The sequence below is a fragment of the Talpa europaea genome, assembly GCF_964194135.1.
Source record: "Talpa europaea genome assembly, chromosome: 11".
NCBI classification, from domain to species: domain Eukaryota; kingdom Metazoa; phylum Chordata; class Mammalia; order Eulipotyphla; family Talpidae; genus Talpa; species Talpa europaea.
In genome coordinates this window covers 19,998,251-20,022,999 of record NC_140078.1, presented here as the reverse complement: position 1 = coordinate 20,022,999, position 24,749 = coordinate 19,998,251, and the positions used below count along the sequence as shown (strand labels likewise).

The window sequence follows — 24,749 nt, the reverse complement described above, 5'->3', positions numbered from 1 at the left end:
CAACCCAAATGCCTCAAATTACATGAATGGATCAAAAAATTGTGGTACATTTATACAATGGGATATTATTCAACAATAAAAAAAGACAAATGCATGTCATTTGCAGCAACATGGATGGAGCTGGAAGAGACTGTGCTAGCCAAAATAAGTCAGAAGGAAAAGATAAATACTGGATGGTCTCACTTATATGTGATATGTAGAGAAACCAAACAAAAGGTCAAGAAAAAGTCAAAACTAGCGGGCTGACCACAGAACTGGGGGCACATAGCAAAGGAAAGTGAGGAAGAGGAGTCAACACAGGGGAGGAAAGAACATAAGGGAATATGGTGATGGTTCATGGGTGATCTGGTGGCAGGAGATTTATGGGGACTACAACAATGTAAAAAAAATTTTTTTAATTAATTAAAAAAGCAAAGAAATAAAAAGGGTCTCCTCAGTGGCGCAGTGGGTTGAGCGCAGTGGGTTGAGCACAGTGCTGTGAAGCTGTCCGCAGCCTGTGCAGTGTGGGTTCAATCCCATCAGCTGGCAAGAATCCCACATGGCACAGCAGACTCACATGTCGCGCCTGCTGCTCCCCTCAGGAGTGTACTTCCGTCGATCTGCCTGTTCTGTTCCCCACTTTGTCTCTGGTGAACCCTCTGGCCTGTGCCCCAGCTCTTGTATAAAAATGGATAAGTCGGGCCTCCCCACTGGCGCAGCGGTTGAGCGCTGGGTTGCGAAGCTGCCCGCAGCCTCTGCAGCGCCATGCAATGCCCTGCTGCCAGGGGAGTGTCCCACATGGCGCACAGACCTCTCCTACCGCCCGCTGCTCCCCTCAGCAGTATACTTTGGTCCTTCTGCCTGCTCTGCTCCCCGCTCTGGCTCTGGTGAATTCTCTCACCCTCCCACGCTTCTGACTGTACCCAGTGCTTGTATAAATAAATAAATCTTTAAAAAAAAATGGATAAGTCTTTTAAAAAAAAAGGGGGGGGGCTTAGTAACCTGGAAAGCATTGTACCCAATGAAGGTAAAGTTTTTTGATTAGCATTAACCCTTAAGCTGATATTCTTTTTCCCATTTCTCAGTTGAGAAAATGAGGCTCAGGGAGGTTCATGGCAGGTATGTCAAAGAGGTGGTAAGAGACTTTAAAGGCAATGGGATGGGTACAAGTTATCTTTACCAGAGAAGTGTGACTATGAGGGGTAAGTAGAAATTGCTTCTGAAGAAACTGGAGAATAAAGGTTTTCACACTGTACTGCATAGAATCCAATGAACTGTCATAAACTTTCAGAGGGATGTTCTCACTAAGCTTATTCTTTTTTTTTTTTTTAAATGAAGTGGCTTTGTTCACTTTTTTTTTTTTTTTTAAGATTTAGTCATTTATTTATTTATACAAGCACTGGGTACAGTCAGAAGTGCGGGAGGGCGAGAGAATTCACCAGAGCCAGAGCGGGGAGCAGAGCAGGCAGAAGGACCGAAGTACACTGTGAGGGGAGCAGCAGGTGGTAGGAGAGGTCTGCGCGCCATGTGGGACCCTCCTCAGGTGGCCGGGGAGCAGCCGGGGATCGAACTGGTGCCGCAGATGCTGCGGGCAGCTTTGCAACCCAGCGCTCAACCACTGAGCCACCCACTTTCCCCCCAAAGAAATGACTCAAAATACATAAAAAATTCTGGATGAGTAACAACTCATTACCATTCTAATAATGAAAAAAAAAAACCCAGTATTTTATGATAGCAGTATGATACACCTGCAGTTAAAATTTTTCCTATGAGTTCTCTTATTTTACTGGGGTATAGGCTAAAAGGGTGTATGCATTTGTTAAAGTTCATCTACGTAATACTTAACTTCTGTGCATATTACTTCATACAAATTTTAACCAATCTCAGAATGAAAAGGTGGCCATATATTGTATGATTTCATGTAGAGGAAATGTCCAGAATAGGTAAATCTATAGAAACAAAGTATTAGAGGTTGTCAGAGACTAATAGGAAGAAGAATGGAATTGATGGATAGATGGGTAGAGTTTCTTTTAGAGGTGATGAAATGTTCTGGTATTAAATATTTTTTTTTTTTAAGATTTATTTATTTATTTATACAAGCACTGGGTACAGTCAGAAGCGCGGGAGGGTGAGAGAATTCACCAGAGCCAGAGCAGGGAGCAGAGCAGCCAGAAGGACCGAAGTACACTGCTGAGGGGAGCAGCGGGCGGCAGGAGAGGTCTGCACGCCATGTGGGACCCTCCTCCGGTGGCCGGGGAGCAGTCGGGGATCGAACCGGTGCCGCAGAGGCCGCGGGCAGCTTCGCAACCCAGCGCTCAACCACTGCACCACCAGGGAGGCCCTCTGGTATTAAATATTGATTCTGGTATTAGACCCTGGTGCAGGTGGCACAAAACTGCTGTGCAACCGTGACCACATTAAAAACCATTGACCATATTAAAACCAATGAATTGTACACTTTAAATGGTTAATTGCATGGTATTTGAGTTATATATTAAAAAATGAAAAGGATAATTATTCTCATAAAGCAACACAAAATTATGTGTTTACATATATATATAAAATGATGAGAAAAAAGATAAGAAATATAGTAACGCATGATAACACTAAGGGAAATGAGGTGGCAGGATCAGATGCCATGTCAGAACCTTTGTGCCCTACTTCAGATTCTCATTCAGGTCTCCCCTGACTCAGTTCAGCCCTTCTGAGGGAACCAGTTCTGCACAGGTTCCTACAGTTTCATACAATTGCATCTCCAGCTGTTCCTTCCCCACAACTTCCTTCCCAAGTCTTCTTACATTGGGCATTTGTAGCATCTCCTGGAAGTCCAGAGTAGTTAATGCCCTGTGGGGAGAACCTTGGATCCCTTGGGATCAGAAGTTGATATTTTCACCTTTCTCCACCTCAGATGAATAGTACAGGGCACCTGTGCCCACACAGCAGACCAGAAGTCACATTAACACAAAATTCCAGTGGACCCACGATGTGTGGGAATTCAGCAGAACTCAAAGTGAGTACAGGGTAAGCTTGTTAAATCTACATGAGCTGAGTACTGACAATTTCAGAGATCACACTTGCCATTCAGAACAGAACTTGATTCCTACACAGAAAAGCCTAAGACCGAGGGGCAGTATTGTGTCTTTCTTATTCATGTTAATTACTCTGTTAGAAGGAAAGGGGAAGATAAGGCGATCAATAGTTTCTTTTCTTTTCTGTCCTTTCTTACTCATCAGTAAGCAGAAGAATCACGATGAACTTGATTTTTTTTATTTTTAGAATTAAAAAAATGAACAGAAATAGAAGGTCTGATATTTACTACACCTTAACAGATGGTCTTGTAATGAGACTGGTAAGTACATATACCCTTTTACAGACTACTACTTTAGGCAGCGGGAAGTCAATGAATAGTTTTAAGCCCCAGGGGGGTGAGGTTTAATATGCTTATATTGTGCTTTTAAGGGATCACTCTGGCTATGGGGTAGAGGATGTATGGTTCATGGGTACATTGGATGCTTGCAGAGTGAGAAGGCTGGTGTACAGATCCAGGAGGAGATGGTGAAGGATGGAATCAGGCTGTAGGCCATGGGGTGCAGAGGGGGTAGGGATTGGTGGATTTGAGAGCTGTATAGGTGAAAGAGGGGCTGTTACTGAATGAAGGTGGTGCCAGGTAGTCAATGAGATGAAGGACACAAGAGGTAGTAGAACAAGTTAAAGGTACCCATGTCCACTTCTTCAGTAAGGAAGAGAAAAGACAAAACAACAAATGTCAGGACTGGAAAATAAGAATTGTGTACAGAGTCAGTGCAATAATTTATAAGCAAATCAGAGTTGATCAAGACTACTAAGTAGATTAAAACCAATTCATCTTGTGAAATAAGCAAAGACAATAATCTCATTAAATGTGGAATCTAAAAAAAATAAAAATGAACTCACATATACGTAGAAGAGATTGGTGGCTGCTGGAGGCAGAGGGGTGTTGGGTTAAATGGGTCAAAAGGTACAAACTTCAAGTTATAAAATATGTAAGTCCTGGGGATGTAATGATAAGAAAATATATTATTGAGCAAATGAATATAATAAAGATTCCAGCAGAACTTCCAGCCCAGGTGCAATGAACATTCCAATGCAGGCATAATTAACAAATTTGCTTACTTACAGCTCTTTCCCTTTCAAGATTCATGGCCAGGGCCTCAGCACTCTTATCTACAAGGTCGGGCAGCCAACCAGATGGTCTGTCTCTCCAAGGCCATCCCTGAATGCCTGCATCTTTCCCCCCTTGCCAAGCCCACCTTGTCTGGGGACTTTGCCGCAAATGGTTGTGCCTGCTGAAAAACGATGCTATCAATGTAACTGATATGGAGACAGTTGGTATAAAAGGACCCCTTGGTCTTTAAACCAGTGCTCAGACCTTATCGGACTACCCAGGTCTGGGACCTCCTGCATGAGTAATAAAACTTTTCCTGACCTCACCATTCCTGAAGTACCGCTTGTTCTTCCCCTGCCTGGGTAAAAGGCTAGAATTTATTTCTACAACAGTAGTATACAGCATAGTGACTATAGTTAATAATTCTATATTGTATATTTGACAGTTGCTAAGAGAGGAGATCTTGTTTTTTTTTTAAAGATTTATTTATTTATGCATACAAGAGCTGGGGTGTAGGCCAGAGGTGTGGGGGAGTGAGGGGATTCACCAGAGACAGAGTGGGTAGCAGAACAGGCAGAGATCTACTGAAATACACTGCTGAGGGGAGCAATAGGCAAGGCAGGAGAGGTCTGCTGTGCCATGTGGGTCACCTCCCTGGCTAGGTATCAAACTTGTGCTGCTACAGCGGCTGTGGACAGCTTCATAGTGCTGTGTCTTAACCCCTTGGGCCACCAGGGAGGCCCCTAAGAGAGTGGATCTTAACATTCTCATCACAAGAAAGAAAAAATGTATGTGTGGTGATGGATGTTAGTTAGATTGACTTAGTGATCATTTTGCAATATATACAAATGTTGTACAATTATGTTATGCACCTGAAACTAATATGTCATTGTACCTCAATTTTGAAAGAAGCAAACTTGAAAAATAAAAATTAAAAAAAAATTAAAAAAACATAAAAACACCTAGGAATAAACAGAGTCAAATATATTTACATATTTATAATAAAAGAATATCAACCCATGAAGGAACTAGAGAAGCAGGAAGTTGCTAAGATCAGACAGAGAAAGGTCAGTGTGAACAGTGGGAGGAGAGTCAGGAAAGTGGAAGCAAGAGCACATTGTGTGCAGCAGGGAGGTGGGTTGGGACGCCCGCTGAGGCACATTGATTGAATTCTGCCAGGTTCCCCAATGACCTTGGCTGGAGCAGTTTCAGCATAGACGTGGGGGTGGAGGCCACACAGCTGAGGACTGGGGGAGGTGAGGAAGTGCAGACAACTCTGAAAAAGTTTGAAAAGAAAGGAGGAAAGAGATGTGGGAAGAGGTGAGGGAGATGGCAGTTATTCCTTCAGAGTGTTAAGGGGTCTTCAGGTGGCCAATTAAAGTCACAAGTAGATATATTTTCACTCATCAGTTCAACAAAAATTTCTCCGAGTGACTAGTGGTGACAGTGATGTAGAGCAATGGTCTCTTTCAGACACTGCTGATGGGAGGGTAAATGGTAAAACTACCTTGGAAAGCAATTTGGCATTTATTTAGGAAAGAAAACGTAAGCCTTCAGCCCATAAACTCCACCCATCGGTATACTTAAGCCCAAAGACACCCACTTAGAGGCACTAAGAGACAATTTTCATTGCTCCACGTATGCAACAGTGAGACTATATTCAACCCGAATATCCACAAGTAGAATAGGTAAATTAACCATGGAATTTATACAATGAAATACTATTCTGCAGCAAAAATAAATACATCCATGCTATACGCACAACTCTAACAAATCTAAAATAGACAAAAAAAAAAAAGTTGCATAAGGGTAAGCACAGTATGGTAGGTATCATTGATATAAAGACCTTAAATACAAAGAACTCTAGGAAGCACTTAACGATTTATACACGTTGTAAAAGTAGAAAATGGTATGTAAATTTACTTAAACTGAGGCTAGTAGTGGGGGGTGAGGGTGGAAGGCCTGAGGTAGGTTAGGTAACCGGCACCCTGGAAATTTACTTATAATCTGTGAGGTAGGTATCATTCAGACCATTTTACAGATTAAGATATTTGAAGCTCAGGAAGCGAACTGGGTGGAATTTCGGTTTCAGGCTTTTGACATAAAATTCACTGGCTGGAAGAGCGAAAAAGAGAACTCTCCCGGGCTCGTTCTCAGCTCCAAACCCGGCAGGAGGCAGAAAGTCGGTAAAACTCGGTCTCCGCTCTGATCGAAGTCCACGCGGCCCCGCCCCCTCGCGTCGGGCCCCGCCCCGGGGCCCAGCCTCGGCGGGGTCATGAATATGCAAGCGCGAGGCAGATATTTAAAGGCGCCGGCGCCACGCCACCATCCCTACCTCGCGCCGCCCGCCCAGTGCCTGCGCCCACTCCTAGGCCCGGCCCCCTCTGCTCGAGTCCTTCACTCCGAGAGGAAGCGCCGCCGGTATGTCGGACAAACTGCCCTACAAAGTCGGTGAGTTCCAGGACGTGCTGCCGGCACCGTCTGCCCGGCAACTGCTTGGGGCTTGTGGGGACGGCGGCCGCAGGGCCGACTCGGAGCGCGCAGGAACCCTTGAATCGCAGGCGCGGCGCGATCCTGGGCGCGCGAGGCCGCCTGGGGGTTGGAGTTCTCTTGCTGCAGGTAGTGGGTGGTGGGAGGCGGACGAGGACTACAAGTCCCGGCGTGCCCCGCGTGGCCCTGTGCCACTGCGCGGGTCGCGGAGCCGAGAATTGGCGGCGTGTTCCATACTGAGCTGGCTGCAACTGGCGGCGAGCGCGCACCTGCCCAGACCTGCCACCCTGCGGGGATCCGGGACCTGCCTCTTGAGCCAGAATTGGGCCTTTGGCCAGCAATGTGGTCCCAGACAAGTGCTCACCCCTCTCGGTCCTCCTAGCGGGAAGGCTAGGACACTGGAGCCCCGAAGGGCGTGTGGGCAGAGGCCTGGGGAATGAGCCCGGAGGCACTAGTCCACGTGTCGGGGACTTTAGTTACTCAACCTCTGGGGTCAGGGACGCACCTGGACCACAGGGACAGCAGAGTTAAGGATCTCGAAGAAAATTAGGAGTTGTTAGAAAAATCCTTCCTGTTGTCCTATGGATTGGAGACTGATACTCTGGATAGTTATTGTTTATTGGCCATTTGCTGTGGGATGGGCACCGCCTTCTACTTTTATTCTGCAGTAATTTTATTCTCACAGCTCTTTAGGCTAGGGACTATTACTTTCTCATTTTTATAATGAGTATATTGAGACACAGGAATAAAGGTAACTTCTTCAGGATCTTACAGCTGGGAGGTGGTGGAGCAGGATATGAACCAGGCTACCTAGGCCTCTGAGCACATGTTTTCACTACTGCTACACAACTGAACACAGCGTTTGGAACAACCATGAGTTATCAGCAATAGTCAATTTAGGCGGCCTCTTGGTGGCCTAGGGGTTAAGTCTCAGCACTAGCACAGTATGGCCAGAGTTCCATCCCCAGGCAGGAAGCTAATCCACATATGGCACAGCATACCTGTCTCCCCAGCTTCTCTCCTTAGCAGTGTTTGCAGTAAATCCGCCTGTTCTGCTCCCCATTCTGTCTCTGATGAATCCTCACCCCCAGCACCTCTGGCCTGCACCCCAGTCCTATGCAAAACAAAAAGGAAGAGATGGGGAAAAAAAAAACCAGTTCTGGCTAGTTTGAAGATACTTCAAGACACAGTTAAACCTGGAGAAAGGCATTAACATTTACAAAGCACTTGCTGTGTATCTGGTTATTTCCATAGCTTTACAGAATAATCTTCAGTGGAATTTATCCCATTAGAAACTGAGACCCTGTGGGCCTCCCACGGTGGCGCAGCAGTTGAGCACTGAGCTGCAGAGGCTGCCCGCAGCCTCTGCAGCGCAGGTTCGTTCCCCGACCATGGGCGAGGGTCCCACAAAAAAATAAACAACAACAAAAAAAACCCCCAAGACCCTAGTAGGAAATGGCTTGCAAAGATTCTGTTGAAATAGTAGCTTATTGGGCCTCCCTGGTGGTGCAAGGGGTTAAGTCAGCACTATGAAGCGATCGTAGCCACTGCAGCACCTGAGTTTGATCCCTGGCCAGGGAGCTGACCCACATGGCGCAGCAGACCTCACCTGTCTCTCCGGCTGCTCCCCTCAGCAGTGTATTTCAGTCAATCCACCTGTTCTGTTCCCCCACTCTGTCTCTGGTGAATCCCCTCACCCCCTACAACTCTGGCCTGTATCCCAGTTCTTGTATGCATAAATAAATAAATCTTTTAAAAAAAAATAGAAATAGTAGCTTATCAAGTAATGGCCAGAGTGGACCTGTTGTCCCCATTGTGTGGATGATGAAACTAAAGCCCAGAAAGGTTATGTGAAGGTCACATCAGTGGCAGAACTGGAATAGGGGCTTGCCATCCAGTAGAGAGTAAGGTTGAAGGCCTTAGGATCTGTGAGATAAGGAGATATGACTGTCTTTGCAGGTGGGGGAGTTTAGTTGGGTAAGGTTGGAGAAAGGAAGGCCCTATCAAGCAGGCCATACTGTGCCAGACCTTTCCCATATGGCATCTTCTTTAAATCTTCAGGGCTCATAGGAAGGTTAAGGATGATTATGCCCATTATTCAGATGAAAAAACTAAGGCTCAGGCTATTCCTAGGACAGGTGTTCAATAATAGCTGCAAGTCCTCAGTTTCCCTTGGCACCAAAAGCTCCAGAGCTCTAAACACTGAACTCTCTTTTGCCCTCGGAGTTGAGGAACCCATGGAAAACTCTGGGGCTGACACAGCTGTCATGAGGGCAGTGTAGGAGTTATTTTTAGCTAGAAGGACAAGTAGTGGTGGAGGGAGTGAAGTTTAGCAGGATAGGACAGAGCCTATTGTCCACTACTGCTGGGTCCCTCCTAGGAGCACTGGAAGAGACTCTGATTCTAGCCCCATCTTCTATCAGCCCCACCTCTGCCATTGACTCTGGCACCTGGGGCAGATCCTTCTATGGATCCTTCTTTGTTGGCAAATTCAGGAAACTGGACTAAGTTCAGATTGGTTTAGCATCTTTATCACTACTGCCCCACACCAGCCCTTTTCATTCAGTCCTAACAGCAGATATGGACAGTAAACATTTGCTGACTCTTTCTCTGTGCCAAGCCTTGCTGAGCACTGGAGATACAAATATGGCTCAAGGATTAGTGTGGGACAGGCATACATGCAGGTAATGTAAAATGTCTCCATTTTATGAATGAGCTCTACTCCTCTTGTACCCTGGCCACCAACTCAGCAACTCAGTTCTGACTCTCCCCACAGATCTCCTTGGATTTCTTGCTCTACGAATACATACAGCAGCCAAAGGGGTCTTTTGGAAACACAAATGTGGTCATGATACTCCTCTTAAAACTCTGTAGGTTTCTCAACTCACTGGCAATAAAATAATGACGCATCTCACTCCCTCTAGTTGGGGTACTCTGGTGCATTCTCTTTCTTCAGGAAGTTAAGTTTTTTTCTGGTCTGGTTTTTTGTTGAGCACCTCCTGTGTGCCAGATACTGTGTCAGGTGCTTGGAGAGGAGCCTTTCAGGCTCAGAACTGCTTGGGTTAAACTGAAGTAGGAGTGAGCTTAGTTTACAGTCTGAAGATAGTAAGATCCTGCGGTGGCAGAGCTAGCAGGTAGGAGAGGAAGGAGAGGTGAGGGAGTAGTGTGGGCATTCACATTGATAAGGGCCTAGAAGCCAGGTGAGGAGTTAGTATTTTATTCATCAATAAGAGAAGGTTGGTTTGTTTTTTTATTTATACAAGCACTGGGTACAGTCAGAAGCGCGGGAGGGTGAGAGAATTCACCAGAGCCAGAGCGGGGAGCAGAGCAGGCAGAAGGACCGAAGCACACTGCTGAGGGGAGCAGCGGGCGGCAGGAGAGGTCTGCGCGCCATACGGGACTCTCCTCCGGTGGCCGGGGAGCAGCCGGGGATCGAACCGGCGCTGCAGAGGCTGCGGGCAGTTTCGCAACCAGCGTTCAACTACTGCGCCACCGGGGAGGCCCTAAGTTTTTTTAAAAAGCTCTTTCCTCTGACATCTGTGGGAAACATAGTATGTGTGGGTGGGAGATGAGTGAGGTATGGCTGCTTCAATAATCCAGCTGAGTAGTGGTGGCTTAGATTAGGTGGTATGATGCATTTGGAATGTTGAACCAACAACATGCTGAACTTACCTGGTGGCACAAGGGGTTAAGACGCAACCTATGAAGCTATCCGCAGCCACTGCAGCACGAGTTCGATCCCCAGCCAGGGAGCTATCCACGTGGCGTGGCAGACCTCTCCTGACTCTCCTGCTGCTCCTCTCAGCAGTGGATTTCAGTCGATCTGCCGGTTCTATTCCCCACTCTGTCTCTGGTGAATCCTCTCACCTCCCACACCTGGCCTCTACCCCAGTTCTTGTATGCATAAATAAATAAATCTTTAAAAAAAAAAAAAAAACATGTTGATGAGCTGAAAGAAATAAGAAGACTCAAGAACTATTATAAGTTTTTGGTGACAGCTACTGGTTGAATTGTAATTTCATTTCCTAAAATGAAAATACTATTTTTTTAAAGATTTATTTATTTATGCATACAAGAGCTGGGGTACAGGCCAAAGATGCAGGGAGTGAGAGGATTCACCAGAGACAGAGCGGGGAACAGAACAGGCAGATTGACTGAAGTACACTGCTGAGGGGAGCAGTGGGCGAGAGAGGAGAGGTCTGCTGTGCCATGTGGGCTGCTCCCTGGCTGGCTGGGTATTGAACTCAGGCTGCAGAGGCTGTGGGTTGCTTTATAGTGTGGTGCTTAACCCCTTGTGCCACCAGGGAGGCCCCTCCTAAAATGAAAATAATATGGGAGTAACAAGTTGGGGTGGGGGGAGACAGGGAATCACAAGAGCTCAAATTTACCATATAAAAGATCCAGCTTGGCTTCCAAGTGGAGATGCTGAGTAGACAGTTTATGAGTCTCAAGTTCATGAAAGAAGCTTGGACTGGAGATAATATGTGGAAGTCATTGCTGTAGAGAATGTATTTAAAGCCAGAAGACAGCTCATCTGGCAAGAGTTGGCTTAGAGGGAGATGATGGAGCCAAATATTAGAGCCTGTTAGAAGAAGAGAGCCAGGAAAGTGGGAGGAAAACCACAGACGTTCAGGCAGAGAAGCCAAGTAAAGAAAGGGAGATTAGTGTTGCTGATCACAAAGAATTGAACATAGATCTGAAGGTCAGGCTGGGGACCTTGAGGAGAGCAGTTTCAGTGGAGTAGTGAAGTTCTCAAAGAGGTGAGAAGACATGGAATTAGCCCCCTTGGAGCAGAAACAGCTAATCTATTATGCCCAGTTCCTGTAGCTACAGTTAAGGACTAGTGGACCCCATGGGAGAAAAGTGGTATAGTTCTGAATTCTTTTTTTTTTTTTTTAAGATTTATTTATTTATGCATACAAGAACTGGGGTAGAGGCCAGAGATGGGGGGATGGTGAGAGGATTCACCAGAGACAGTGGGGAACAGAACAGGCAGATTGACTGAAATACACTGCTGAGGGGAGCAGAGGGTGAGGCAGGAGAGGTCTGCTGTGCCATGTGGGTAGCTCTCTGGCTAGGGCTCGAACTCGTGCTGCAGTGGCTGCGGATAGCTTCACAGGTTGTGTCTTAACCCCTTGCGCCACTAGGGAGGCCCAGTTCTGAATTCTTTTCAGTGAATTTTCAAGTGAGGTTGATAGTTGGTGAGGAAAGGTATTGGAAACTTGGAGAAAGTAGAGAAGAATAAATTTACTTAGAAAATGTAATAAAAGGATTGCTGGAATCCTTTGAGATTTGTGGTCTTAATACATGAGATCTTGTGGTATGTTTATCCTCCTGCTTGGTTCTATGACCTGGGTACACTGGACGATTTGGTTTAACCAGGGTAGGAGTTTTGCCAAGCGGGACCTTATAGGAAAAGAGGGGACAGTGCAATCTTAAACTGTGGAAGGAAGAAGTTGAGAACATTAAGTGGGTACAAAGTGGGACCCTAGAAACTGGTAGGATTAATGGACAGAGATGCTGACCTGACATGTCTTGGCCTTATGGAGTCAGGATTCTACCGGCAGAGGATTGAAAGGTGGGAACATGCGCAGAGTAAGTTGCTTGAAATCAAGATTTTCAAGAGCGAGTATCGTTGGTGGTGACCTGCTAAGAGGGTGGGGGTGGGCTTGATGCAGGAGGAGGGGATATGTGTTTCCGTACAGTGGGCGTAGTTCCTCCCATGGGAGGAGGAATATTTCAGCTCTAAAATTATTTTAATGTAGAATATTAAATTCTCTTAAGTCTCTTTCCCGCCCACCCACCACCTCCTTGGGTGAGTGGCAGGATTTATATTTCCTTAAAGTTGAAAATCACCAGGAGTCCCAGCCTTGTCTTAGACCAATTGAATCTGACTTTCCAGGAAGATTTATAACTAGACCAGATGACTGATGAGAAGTTTGTCAGTGACCTAAGGGCTGACCTAGTGTGGTGGCGGTGGAATTATTAGAGAGAAGACTTAAATAATAAGAGGGCTGATAAAACTATCATCCTTTCTTGCTTGTGAATTTGGATAGATTTGAGGCATTTGGGGTGGCAGATAGATATAACTTTGTATATAACTATAACTTCTATTACTAATAACATAGTCAAGAGTATGTAGCTTAGTGTCCTGCTAGCTGAACTCCAAAACAGTTAACAAGTTACATGCAAGGCGGACCTAGGTAGGTCTCTGTGAAAGAGCAGAGAACACCTGATTCCTACAGGCAGACCACTGCTTGCTTGCAAAATAAGGGAGAACTGCACTCACCAAGTTTACTAATCAGACAAATCACTCCACCTTTCCTGGGGCAGAGAGGCCAAGAGTGTTAGTTATACGAGTAAGCTCCCTGTAAGGAGAAATATCTGGGATGGGGAAGAGAAGTATTTTCTTATCTTCAAGATCAAAGAGCTTATCAAGTCCCAAAATGTGTTAGATTATATCAGTTATGACTGTTGAAGGCATAGAGGGATGACTTGGAAGGTGGAGGGCCAGGTGCTAAAATCTTTGGAGAAAGAGGAGGGAGGGTGGTAGGCGCAGTAGAAGGGTAGTGGGGAGGGGAGGTGTCTCAGTAGTTTGATAGCTGTTTTTCAAAGGGGCATTTATCTGTTATAATTCTCGCATACCTGTATGATTCTTTGATTAAACGTGTTCTCCTACGAGGCTGTAAGCTGCAGTTAGGCAGGGACCATGCCTTTTTTGACTGTCCTGCTTCCATAAATCCTTGTCGAATCAGCGAGGGAGTGGAGTGGCCAGGCTGTTGAGTCCACGAGTGGTGAGTGAAGAGCAGCGGTGCTTCGTGGTCGCTGGGCTGCGGTAGCTCACGGAACTCACACCCGTCCTGCCCCCGCAGCTGACATCAGCCTGGCCTCCTGGGGCCGCAAGGCGCTGGACATCGCGGAGAACGAGATGCCCGGCCTGATGCGCATGCGGGAGATGTACTCGGCCTCCAAGCCCCTGAAGGGCGCCCGCATCGCCGGCTGCCTGCACATGACGGTGGAGACCGCGGTCCTCATCGAGACCCTCGTAGCCCTGGGCGCGGAGGTGAGGCGGGCAGGGAAGGCCCACGCGGTGCCCGCACAGGCCCGGGAGGCGGGGACTCTAGACTTGTCAGTCTGCCCTCACCCTTTTTGGTGACTGGCCTCCACATTTTCTCCCTGACTGGGGAAATAGCTCCTGGCTGACTGCGCTCAGTTTGCCTCCTGAGCTATGGGGGGGTGGGGGGGTGGGGGCTGGGGGGGTGGGGGGGAATTAAATTCAAAGCCCGGCGGTCTTCCCGCAACTGACTCCCATTGGCCGCCCAGGGTCATGTGCCTGTGTGAGGCCACGCCTGCTGCGGAAGGATGGCTGCTCTGATTGGCTCAGTCTGGGTCATGTGTGCAATGATTGACAGCTCCTTCAAGCTCTGGGAAACCAGGAGCAAGAGACTTGCACCGGCAGTTCTTTGCCTTGTGGACGTATGTCTAAGCAGGTGTTCCTTTTATTCCCTCCTTTTCTTAATAAACCTGTCTTTAAAAAAAATTTTTTTTAAAAGTTTCTCAAAGAGGAGGCAGGGCAGAGCAGCCACAAGCAACAGTATTCTAGGGCCCACTCCTTGGACCTCCTCTTTTTAAGTATTTACACTCTTGGTGACCTGACTTTTTATGACTTTCAATACTGTCTGTATGGTGATGACTCCCAAATGGAGTGCCTGGATTTCTCCCTGGAACTCCTGATTTATATGTCCAGCTGCTGGTGTATTACCTCTGCTTGGTCATCTAATACATATCTCTACCTCAACTCGTCCTATCCCCCTGGTTTTTCCACACACACCCCTCCCCCCCTTCCTGAAGTCTTCCCCACTTAAGCAAATAGAAACTCCAGCCTGTGGGTTCTCTCAGTTCGAGAGCCTGGGGTCATGCCTGACTTATCTTTCAGCAATTCCTGCGAGCTCAGCCTTCAAGAGACCCACCATCACCTCCACTGCTGCTGCTGCTGCTGCATTTCTTTTCTTTTTTTTTTTTTTTTTTTTTTTGTGGGACCCTCGCTGGCGGCCAGGGAATGAACCCGCGCTGCAGAGGCTGTGGGCAGCCTCGCAGCCCCGCACTCAACTGCTGCGCCACCAGGGGAGGCCCGCTGCTGCATTTCTTGTCTGAACTTGTAACCTCTCCTTCACTCTTTTCCCTTTTCCCTCCACATGGCACCAGAGTGATATCTTCAATCACACATCGGCTCTTGTCACTGTCCTGGCTCCTGCCCGTCCATCCACTCGGGTCCCCAGCTTATGTTAGCACAGCCAGCTGGGCACAGATCCCGAGCCTTTCACCCCGACCTCCAGGGCTTTCCCCTGTCCCTGTCCAGTGACCCCGGTGCATTTGAGTTGTCCATGACCAGCAGCTCTGTGGCTGCCTCTTCCAGGTGCAGTGGTCCAGCTGCAACATCTTCTCTACCCAGGACCATGCAGCAGCTGCTATCGCCAAGGCAGGTATTCCAGGTGAGTGCTGCTTGCTGCTGGAGAAGGTGGGAATGCATGAGGAGGCTCTGTTGCTCTCTCTATGAGCTTCACCAGCTCCTGTGGTGACAGATTTCCCCGTGGCAGGTTTGAGGACTTATGGCCACAGAACCCAAACCTAGTGATCCATAGGAAAGAGCTGTTTTGTCCCACTGTCATCCAATAGATTTTAATGCTTATTGGCTCAACTCAAATCAGGTGACCAGGGAAGTTGGGATCTTATGATTGGAAATCACATGCTGTAGAGGAGGCGAAGTTTACCTTAAAGAGTCTGTTTCCAAAAGAACTGGGGAGGGATACTGAGCAGAGAAGGAGCTCCAGTGTCTAGGGGACTGGCAGAGGACTGGACCTAACGAAAAGGAACTTTGTCAAGCTGCTGGGAAAATGGACACATTTTGCCTCAAGTTGGTGAGGGGAGTGGTTATTCTGGTGGTGATTAAATAAAGCGTTCCCGATTCCTTCTAAATAGCCACAGGTGGAAAGGACAGAGGAGGACCCTTCCAGAAACTGATCAGGCCTGGACAGCCATGTCTCTAACTCCTCAGCATTGGTTGGGCTCCTTGGCCCTTTCTGGGAAAGCCTGGTTTTCCAGACTGTTGTCTGCTCTGGTTGGGGGAGGAGCAGCTGGTTATGTCCTTGCCCCACACTTGTGTCCAGGCATAACGTATGGGATTCTGTGAGGGAAGATGAGTTGGGGCATGAAGCAGAGCAACGTTTGGCACGGAGAAAGTACTTCATACATAGTAGCTGCTATTAGTAATTTTTTGGCCAGACTTCGTCTGGGCCCACTTACCACAAGATTGCTGAGTTCTCAAGTGCTTTCGGAGCAGAAGGAACCTTGAATCTTGCCTTGTGGGCCCACCTGAGTGTAGCCGCTGCCCTGCAGCACCCCCTTGTCAACAGTAGATATTGTGAAGAGGAACTGTGCTCACTTTGGGCTGATGTACTTGGGACAGACAGAGGGGCTGGGAATAGAAATAACTTTTCAGATACCTCTATCTGGGGGGCTGTACATGGCCTTCATCTCATTTAATCTGAACCCCCACTTATAGAAGAAACCGAGGCTTACTGAGGTGAAATGATTTTCCCAGTCACATAGCCCTAGAGGACAGAGCGAGGATTTGAACTCAGACCTACCTGGCCCTCGGTTGTGTTCTTAGCACTGTGGAGTCTTCATAGGGGCTGGAGGTGGCTGGGGATGGGAATTAGGAAGGAGATAGTATTGGCTCTGTCCAGGTAGGTCCCTGGAGCAAGTGCCAGTGAAGTGGACAAGGCCCTAATATGCCACTCACCCTCCAGTGTATGCCTGGAAGGGTGAAACAGACGAGGAGTACCTGTGGTGCATTGAACAGACACTGTACTTCAAGGATGGACCCCTCAACATGATTCTGGATGATGGTGGTGACCTTACCAATCTCATTCATACCAAGTATCCACAACTTCTCTCAGGTGAGCAGAGTGTGTGGGTGGACTGGGTGATGGCAGTCTGTGTGAAGGCAGCAGGCCTGGCTTGCCAGGACATATGGTGGCTTAGGCAGAAGGTTCTGTGGAAGATGGGAGGACAACAGGCTGCTATAGGCATGCTTGGGCCTGGTCTTTTTACTTCTGATGGTGTGGTACTAGGGTGAATGGGGAGGCCCGACGTTAGTGGTCCAAGGGCAAGCATAAGGTAACAGCTGGGAATAGCAGAGTGATGGGGAAGAATGTTATGAGGATAATAAGTGCAAAGGCCCTGAGGCAGGAAAGCCTGGACTACTTAGGAAACAGAAGAAACCAGGGCACTTTCCACTATAGGACAGTATTATGGGATAATGGCTGGAACTTTAGTGAAGGCCAGATGTATGAGGACTTGGTAAGTCAAATAAAAAGAGTTTAACTTGATCCTGGAAGTAAAGGGAATTAATTAATTGGAGCATTTTGAAAAGATTTCTCTGAAAATATGTATGTTAAAAATGGCTGCTGGAACATGGGTTGTGGCTGAGATGTCAGGTAAGAGAGGATGGTGGCCGGCACTGGGAGTGGTGGTAGAAATGGAGAGGTCAGGAGTTGTGGGCAGATGGAACCATTAGACCTGGTAATGGCAGTGATTCCCTCATTTTGGCCTGGTGATCGGGTGGACTTTGTTATCAGCCACAGAGATGGGAACCTGGAAGAAGTAGCTTTAGGGGGCAAAAGTGAAGAATTTGGCCAATGGGTGTGGGTCCTTGGAGGCTCCTGGGGCCTAATCCCAGGTCCCCCAGCCCCTACCTCATCCTACATCCATTGTGCAGCTCCTTCCTGGCCTGAGCTTCATCCCCTCCCTCTTGTTCAGGTATCCGAGGCATCTCTGAGGAGACCACGACTGGGGTCCACAACCTGTACAAGATGATGGCCAATGGGATCCTGAAGGTGCCTGCCATCAACGTCAATGACTCCGTCACCAAGGTGAGCCCATGGGCAGAGACCACTCTAGCTGTTGGCTCCCAGCGCAGCTCAGGGTAGGCCCCTGGAAAAGGGCCTGAAGGAAGGCTCCAGGCTAGGGACACCTGCAAGGGGGAGGGAGGATATAGATTGAGGATAATGAGGGCGTTAAAGGGGGGAAGAGTTACACAGTGAGGCTCAGAGCTGGGCATCAAGAGCTTTAAAGTGAAGCAGGTTTTTGACCAGGTAATTTCTCCTAGTAATTGATCCTTGAAAAGCCTGGACTGGCAGAGGAAGGCGAGAGAGAAGGGCTGAGGGCTGATCAGGGCAACGGCCATATGAGTACACTGGCTGGTGGGGAGAAGTCACAGGAGGTGATCATCCCAATGCCCACCAGGCCAAGATGCTGAGAGTTGGGTCCAAGGCCCCAGGACTTTGCCTGTACATGTCACCCCTTGTCTCCTCTCCTTTCAGAGCAAATTTGATAACCTCTATGGCTGCCGGGAATCCCTCATAGATGGCATCAAGCGAGCCACAGACGTGATGATTGCAGGCAAGGTGGCAGTGGTAGCAGGCTACGGAGATGTGGGCAAAGGCTGTGCGCAGGCCCTGAGGGGTTTTGGGGCTCGTGTTATCATCACTGAGATCGACCCTATCAACGCACTGCAGGCTGCCATGGAGGGTAAGATAGGGTGAGGGTTGGCTCTCTGCCACTGGGACCAGGGAAAGGCAAGCCCACCCCGGATGACCCATGATTCCTGTCTCTGCACAGGCTATGAGGTGACGACCATGGATGAGGCTTGTAAGGAGGGCAACATCTTTGTCACCACGACCGGCTGCGTTGACATCATCCTTGGCCGGTAAGTGCCAGCTTGGGGGTCTTGGGAAGTCAGGGGTGAGGCAGGCTTGGGTGGCTGTCTTTTGTCCTAACAGTCTCCCATGGGCTCTGGCTCCCTGCAGACACTTTGAGCAGATGAAGGATGATGCCATCGTGTGCAACATCGGACACTTTGACGTGGAGATTGATGTCAAATGGCTCAATGAGAACGCTGTGGAGAAAGTGAACATCAAGCCCCAGGTGAGTAGCCTCAGCCCTGTCAGCTGGGTGGGCACGTGGAGGGTGGAGGCACCATGCTTTGGACTGGCCACCAAGGCAGGCAGGTGAGAAGGCTGTTGCAGCCTGGTCACTGGGATGGATATGGAGAGGGTCTGGTTTCAGCGCCAGGTTGATCCTGAGTGCGGCTGGAGTTGGGAAAGGTGTGAAGCAAGTGAGATGAATGTGGTGAGGTCGCTGCTGTAGAATGAACACTTTTGTTGCTGTGTGGGGAAGAAAAACAATGGAGTTGGGGTTGGGTGGGCAGAGGATGCTGTTAAGAGGATGCTGTTAAGGTCCCTGCAAGGGACTTGGAGGTTGTGGGGACCGGATGGATTGGATGTGGAGTCAGATGGGGGAAGAATCGAAACATGCTAGATTTTTGGCATGAATAAAAAGTGGGACCATTTACTGAGCTGAGGAGACATGGAGCTGGAGAAAGAGTAGGCAGTGGGGAGTTAAAAGATGAGTTCCTTTGGGATATGTGCCATTTTTTGGGGGGGATTATGTTTACTGGGACAGTTTTTTCCTCTGCTTATAAAAATAATGCATTTCTGGGAGACCCTTTAATTTTGAGTAGCAAGAGCTTTAAGCAAACTTTTCGGGAGTTTCTCCAGTAAGTAATATTCAGGAGTTAATTAGGCTTGTACATATGGATATTTGTCACATTTTCCACATTTGTGGAATACACCACAATAAAGGGAGCACTCGGGTTGGTGCCAATGCTGTCTTCGAGACGTATAGAAAGTGTAGGCACAGACACCCGAGCAGCAACGCCACAGGCCCAGGCAGGAGCACAGAACTCCCAGGGGCATTAGCAAGCACCCCTCCCAATATCCACCACATGTCTATCTACCCTCCTGGTGCTTCTGCGCTTGGGCCCTCTGCCCCAGTGTGGGAGTTCCAGCACTAGCCTAGGGGTACCAGTTCCTGCCCTGGGGAGGGCACTCCATCTCTCTGCCTAGGAGGCCTGGCACTCACCACAGCATGGGGGCGGGCAAGGCATGCATCCCTGGCAGCCAGCCAGATCGCCTTCCAAAGAGGCCACACAGAACTCTGTTGGAATGATGGGCATCTCTCCCCTAAGCTGCCCTCTAAAGCCTGACTCTCGATTCCCCTGAGATCCTCAACAGTCTTGCCAGCCTTCTTCCCAACTTTATCTCCTATCCAGCCTCTCAAGGACCTGTACACTTGGGTCACCCTGGATCACTCCCTGAACACACCACATTTAAGCTTCTGTTCCTCCATCTGGAGACTCCTTTTGTTTGGAACAGTGACTAGCCTTTTCTTTGCTTGAGATCCCCTGCCAAGCCAGTTCCCTGCTTGTGCAGATCTGTAGTACAGCACCTGTCCTATTGTAGTTGGAGTCACTGATTTTGGTCTTTGGCTCTGTTGTCCTACATGAGGGCAGAGTCCAGTTTGATACACTGCCTATGGGGGCTTGGTTCAGAGAGGTGCCAGTGAGTTTTCCTGAAGGAAGGGATGCTTGGTAGACCTCAAAGACCTTTCCTTGAACTATAATAGGCCTCTTGGAGTAACCTGGAGACCTAGGCTTTCGGAAAGCTGTTTGAGAGGCACTGTGAGGGATGACAGGTGGCAGGAAGAGGAGGGAAATAGGTAGAAAAGCGAATTTACATGCGTGTTTGGGTAGTAGAGAGATGGAAGACTTTTGGGGAATTGAGGCTGGTGATTCCATTTCTTGTTTATTCACTAAACCAGGGCGTCAGCCTGGTGGAATCACTGAGTAGCCACACCACAGACAACTGATATTAAAATCTCAGTGAAGCAAAAGCATCACCATTTTAAAAACTCCTAGTGTGCTTCACATTTGCAGTTGAGGTTGAGCACCACTGCATTCAATTGTTAGTAAGGAAGGTGGTTGAGATTCTGGCCAAAAAGAAGTCTCAAATCTGTCCTCGGACTGCAGGCTCAAGTTGCAGCCACTGAAATTGCAGTTCATGGCTGTGGATGAATGACTGAACCTTTTAAACTTCAGTTTCATTATCTGTGAAATGAGAATAATAGTAGATTATAGGTCTATTAGGATTTAATGTGATCTATGTATATATACATATACATAGTTTATGTATGCTCTTAGCCCAGGACCAGTGGATATAATAACAATGACAGCATTAGCTACTACATATTAAATACTCAGTAGATGCCAAGCTTGGCGCCGAGTGCTTTACATGTGCCAACTCAGAATTCTCATAGCAGACATGTGAGATCTACAGCTCAGAGTTGCTTAAATATTCACTATCGTTAATTGTGTGTGCCAGACCCTGAGCTGGAGGTCATTCAGGGTCTTCATGGGTACTGTTGGAAGCAGGGAGGCCTGTTGGACAAGAAGGGTGGGTAGAGGTGGACAGTGGGAGCACTGCCCTTCCAGCCCTCATCAATGTGCTGCCAACTTGCAGGTGGACCGCTACCGGCTGAAGAATGGGCACCGCATCATTATACTGGCCGAGGGCCGGCTGGTCAACCTGGGCTGTGCCATGGGTCACCCCAGCTTTGTGATGAGCAACTCCTTCACCAACCAGGTGCTGGCGCAAATTGAGCTGTGGACCCACTCAGACAAGTACCCTGTCGGGGTGCACTTCCTACCCAAAAAGGTGGGTTCCTTCCTCCATCCTAGCCCAAGTGTCCACAGAGTTTATAAAGTGCATACTTCTCTACCCTCTTATGGGTCCTCATAGGGTCCCTTATAGGACAGAAATCATTTTTTCCATTTAACAGGAGGAAATTGAGGCCCAAAGTAGGGAATGATGCCCATGGTGGCAGGGCTGGGTAGTGAGAAAAACATGGATTTAGGAGTGTACACACCCAGGTTTAAATCTCAGCCTCACCACTTACAGGCTCTATAACTGGGGTAAGTTACTTAACTTCTGTGTCTTATTTCCTCATCTATAAAATGAAAGTAATACTGCCTTCTTTAAGGATTATGAGGATTTCCTTAGATCAGGGATCACAAACACACATGCCCACAGGTATTGGGCAGGTAAACAGATAAAGTGGGTTGGGTGGAGACTGACTGAACAGCCCAGGTCCCAGCTGAAGGGGGTGGCTGCCTGTCATCAACCTGGAACCCAGGCCCATTGGTCAAGGACTCCTGACATTTTAAGAGAGTTCAGACATAAAGATCTTTGTATGAAATATTCGATTTTAAAATAGGCAATTAACGAAAAAATAACCAGGCACTTCAGCTTGGACATTGTCTTTCAGGCCAGTGCAGCTTACAGACTGCAAGATTGGGGCCTTGGAATGAGATGATGCCACTAGCACTTGTGTGTGAGCATGACACACAAACTATGGGTGTGTGGTCACACTTCCGTAACAGTGAGGTTCTCTGATCTAAAATCCAGAGCTTATTCTAACACTCTGTACATCCTGCCCATCCCAGGGGTCAGAACTGTTTTAGTCCTGGCTTTTTTTTTTTTTTTTTTTTTTGCCAGTGTAACAGGTGAACTTAGCTTTGCCACTGTACCCTGTCTGGGCCTCAGTTCCCTATCAGCTCAATGGTTAGTGTTGTTCTTGCTCTCCCAGCTTGTGGCTACTGGAGAAGTCTCTTTACCTCTTTACCTCTATTCCTACCATCCCTTGAAAGATTAAACCTCGTAACAGCTGTGAGAGATCTATCCTCAAATGGGGAAATTGAGGTTCAGAAATTGACTTGTTCCCAAAACTGTCAAGTATTGGACCAGGAATAAAACCCATCTCCGTCCAGGTTGCTAACTGTATGATGCACTGCCTTCTGGGTACAGGGTAAGGGAGAAAGAAGGTTGTTCTAAGGTAGACCAGGCCAAGTGAAGGGTAGATGCAATGTGTACTTGGGAGTTGGAGACCTTCATTCTGCCTTCAGAACTGACACGGACTTGGGGCTGGGTTCTGCTCCTGCCTTTGCTTGCCTCCTGCAGTTTTGTCATTTGTTAAATACAACAATAAATCCTGCCCTCCTTCTGAGTGGTGTTTGTGAGGCTTTAATGAGACAGTGGGTGTGAAACCTCTTGGGAATTAACGCCCTGGCTGGTCTGTCGTTAAAGGCTGTCGTGGTTATGGCTTGGAACTTGGGCTCCTGGGGGCAGAGAGAGAGACCCCATCTAGAACTAGAAGCTGAGATGCTCAAGCGTTCATTCTTCTCTAAGGGCAACCACTTAGTCTTCTTTTCAGGTCCCTTTTATGCATTTCAGTGCTGGTCAGAGTTAAAAACCAGCCTTCTCTAACCCCAGCTTCTGCTCTCCTTGGTTCTCTTTCTTCAGAACTGCCTTGGAGGCCATAAGTTGACAGGCTTAAGATCAGTTTTGGGGCTTTGGAGCCAGAAGTACCTGGGTTCAGATCCTAGATCTGTCATTAGCTGTGTGACCTTGGGCAAGTCAGTCTACCTTTCTTGAGCCTTGATTGCCACAGTGTAGCCAGGATCCTTTTGGGTTACAAGTGGTAGAAACCCTGTTCAAATTGATACATTAGTTATATGTTGCTCTATTATAACCCCAACTCAAGGACAGAGGATTTAAGGATATATTTTGAAACAACTACAACCAGTTTAACCAAAAATGAAACACTACTGGCTATATATAGTAGAGGAGTTAAAGGTTTAGACACTGGATCAAGGATTCACTGTCATCAGAGCTCTGTCTTGGGTTCTTTCCTTTACATTCACTTCACTTGTTAATTAGACGTACCATTGGCGAGCTGAGGCTAATTCCCTCCCTTTTAGGAATTCAGTAGACTGGGTTGCCCCTGTTTCTCCTGTCATGGAAAATATGTCCTGACCATAGATCAATTCAGAGAAACATTTCGGTTAGCTACTTGGGTTGGTGGAGGGTGAGGAAAGAGATGTAATTGATGGTCTCACCAAGACTGCTTAGAGAAGAGGATGTAGCATGGTTCCCTCTGAGGAAGGGGAGCTAGGCAGCCCAAAACAACACATGCACTGAGGCAGACTGTGAGGACAGAATGAGGTAACACACAAATACCACAACAGTACAGCTTTTTACCTCTACTGGCAGTTGAATGCAGATAAAGGTCCTAGAAAATGGCACTGATTCCAGGTCTTTCTTTGTTTCTTCCCAGCTGGATGAAGCCGTGGCTGCAGCCCACCTGGGCAAATTGAATGTGAAACTGACCAAGCTGACAGAGAAGCAGTCCCAGTATCTGGGCTTGCCCCGTGATGGCCCCTTCAAGCCTGATCACTACCGCTACTGAGAACCAGGCCTGCCCTTTGTCTTCCAGCTGCTGTCCTTGCCCAGTCTCACCTCTCTTGTCCAAGAGCAAATGGCACCAACTTTGAGATTGGTTTGTTATTGTCTCCTATTGACTCCCAGGAGCTGGTTGCTCAGTCTTTTGCCTCTGCTGCATCACTCATACTGTTCTAAGAATGTTGGGGAATTAAGACGCCCCTCAAACCCTGGTCATGACAGAGGGTGTAAAGGAGACACCCACAGGAAACCATGAGCTTGGGGGTCTTGGAACTGCTCACTCATTCCTTTCTTAGACTGGAAGTTGGCAGTGGTGGTTACAAAGCCCATGCACTTTACTCTGGAGGTCCTCATCTGGCCTGTGGACTCTACTCATGTTTCTGGTTTGCAAGTTCACTGGCTCCTCAGCCCATACAGATGAGAAGGAGCAGGGAGGAACTGTTAAGAGTTGTAATGTTCCTGAGAGCCTGACCCAGGGCCGGGCATTCTTTTAGACCTCAGAAAAATGAGGTTGGTATTTTTCAGTTCCTGTTTTACAGTGGTTAGAATATACTGCTGGAGGACAAGGACAAGAGAAGTGACAGCCAGAGGTTGAGCAGGGCCAGGAAACATAAAAGCAGGCATACATCTGCCACCACGTTGGAACATGATGGATCCACAACTCTGGATCAAAAAGAGACTAGTTTGGTTTTATAATGTTAAAGGAGAGCAGGAAAGTTTGTAAATAAAAATTTTGGTGCCGAAAAGAATTTTGAACCTTTATTATATAAATATACTGCTAGTAGTGTATGGCATGAACAAGGGGTTACAGTTGTGTGCTGATGAAGCAGTGCAAAGATGAAGTCTGCAGTGTGGGGTGATAAGGGCTTCAGGCAATCCTGTGGTGTGAAGATGGAGCTCATCTCTTCAGGTGTAGGTAGCTCTTGTAAATAAGCCTG

General features: G+C 47.7%; 1 protein-coding gene across 1 annotated transcript; it reads left to right on the top strand.

Moving 5' to 3' along the window:
- Nucleotides 1-6,546: 6,546 nt before the first annotated feature.
- AHCY (adenosylhomocysteinase) lies at nucleotides 6,547-23,818 on the top strand (the record flags this gene model as incomplete). Its single annotated transcript, XM_084247963.1, has 10 exons — nucleotides 6,547-6,574; nucleotides 13,486-13,676; nucleotides 15,030-15,105; nucleotides 16,423-16,572; nucleotides 17,435-17,547; nucleotides 17,998-18,205; nucleotides 18,296-18,383; nucleotides 18,484-18,601; nucleotides 21,034-21,228; nucleotides 23,687-23,818. The coding sequence occupies 10 exons, from the start codon at nucleotides 6,547-6,549 to the stop codon at nucleotides 23,816-23,818; spliced, it is 1,299 nt and encodes a 432-aa protein (XP_084104089.1).
- Between the last annotated feature and the right edge of the window lie 931 nt (nucleotides 23,819-24,749).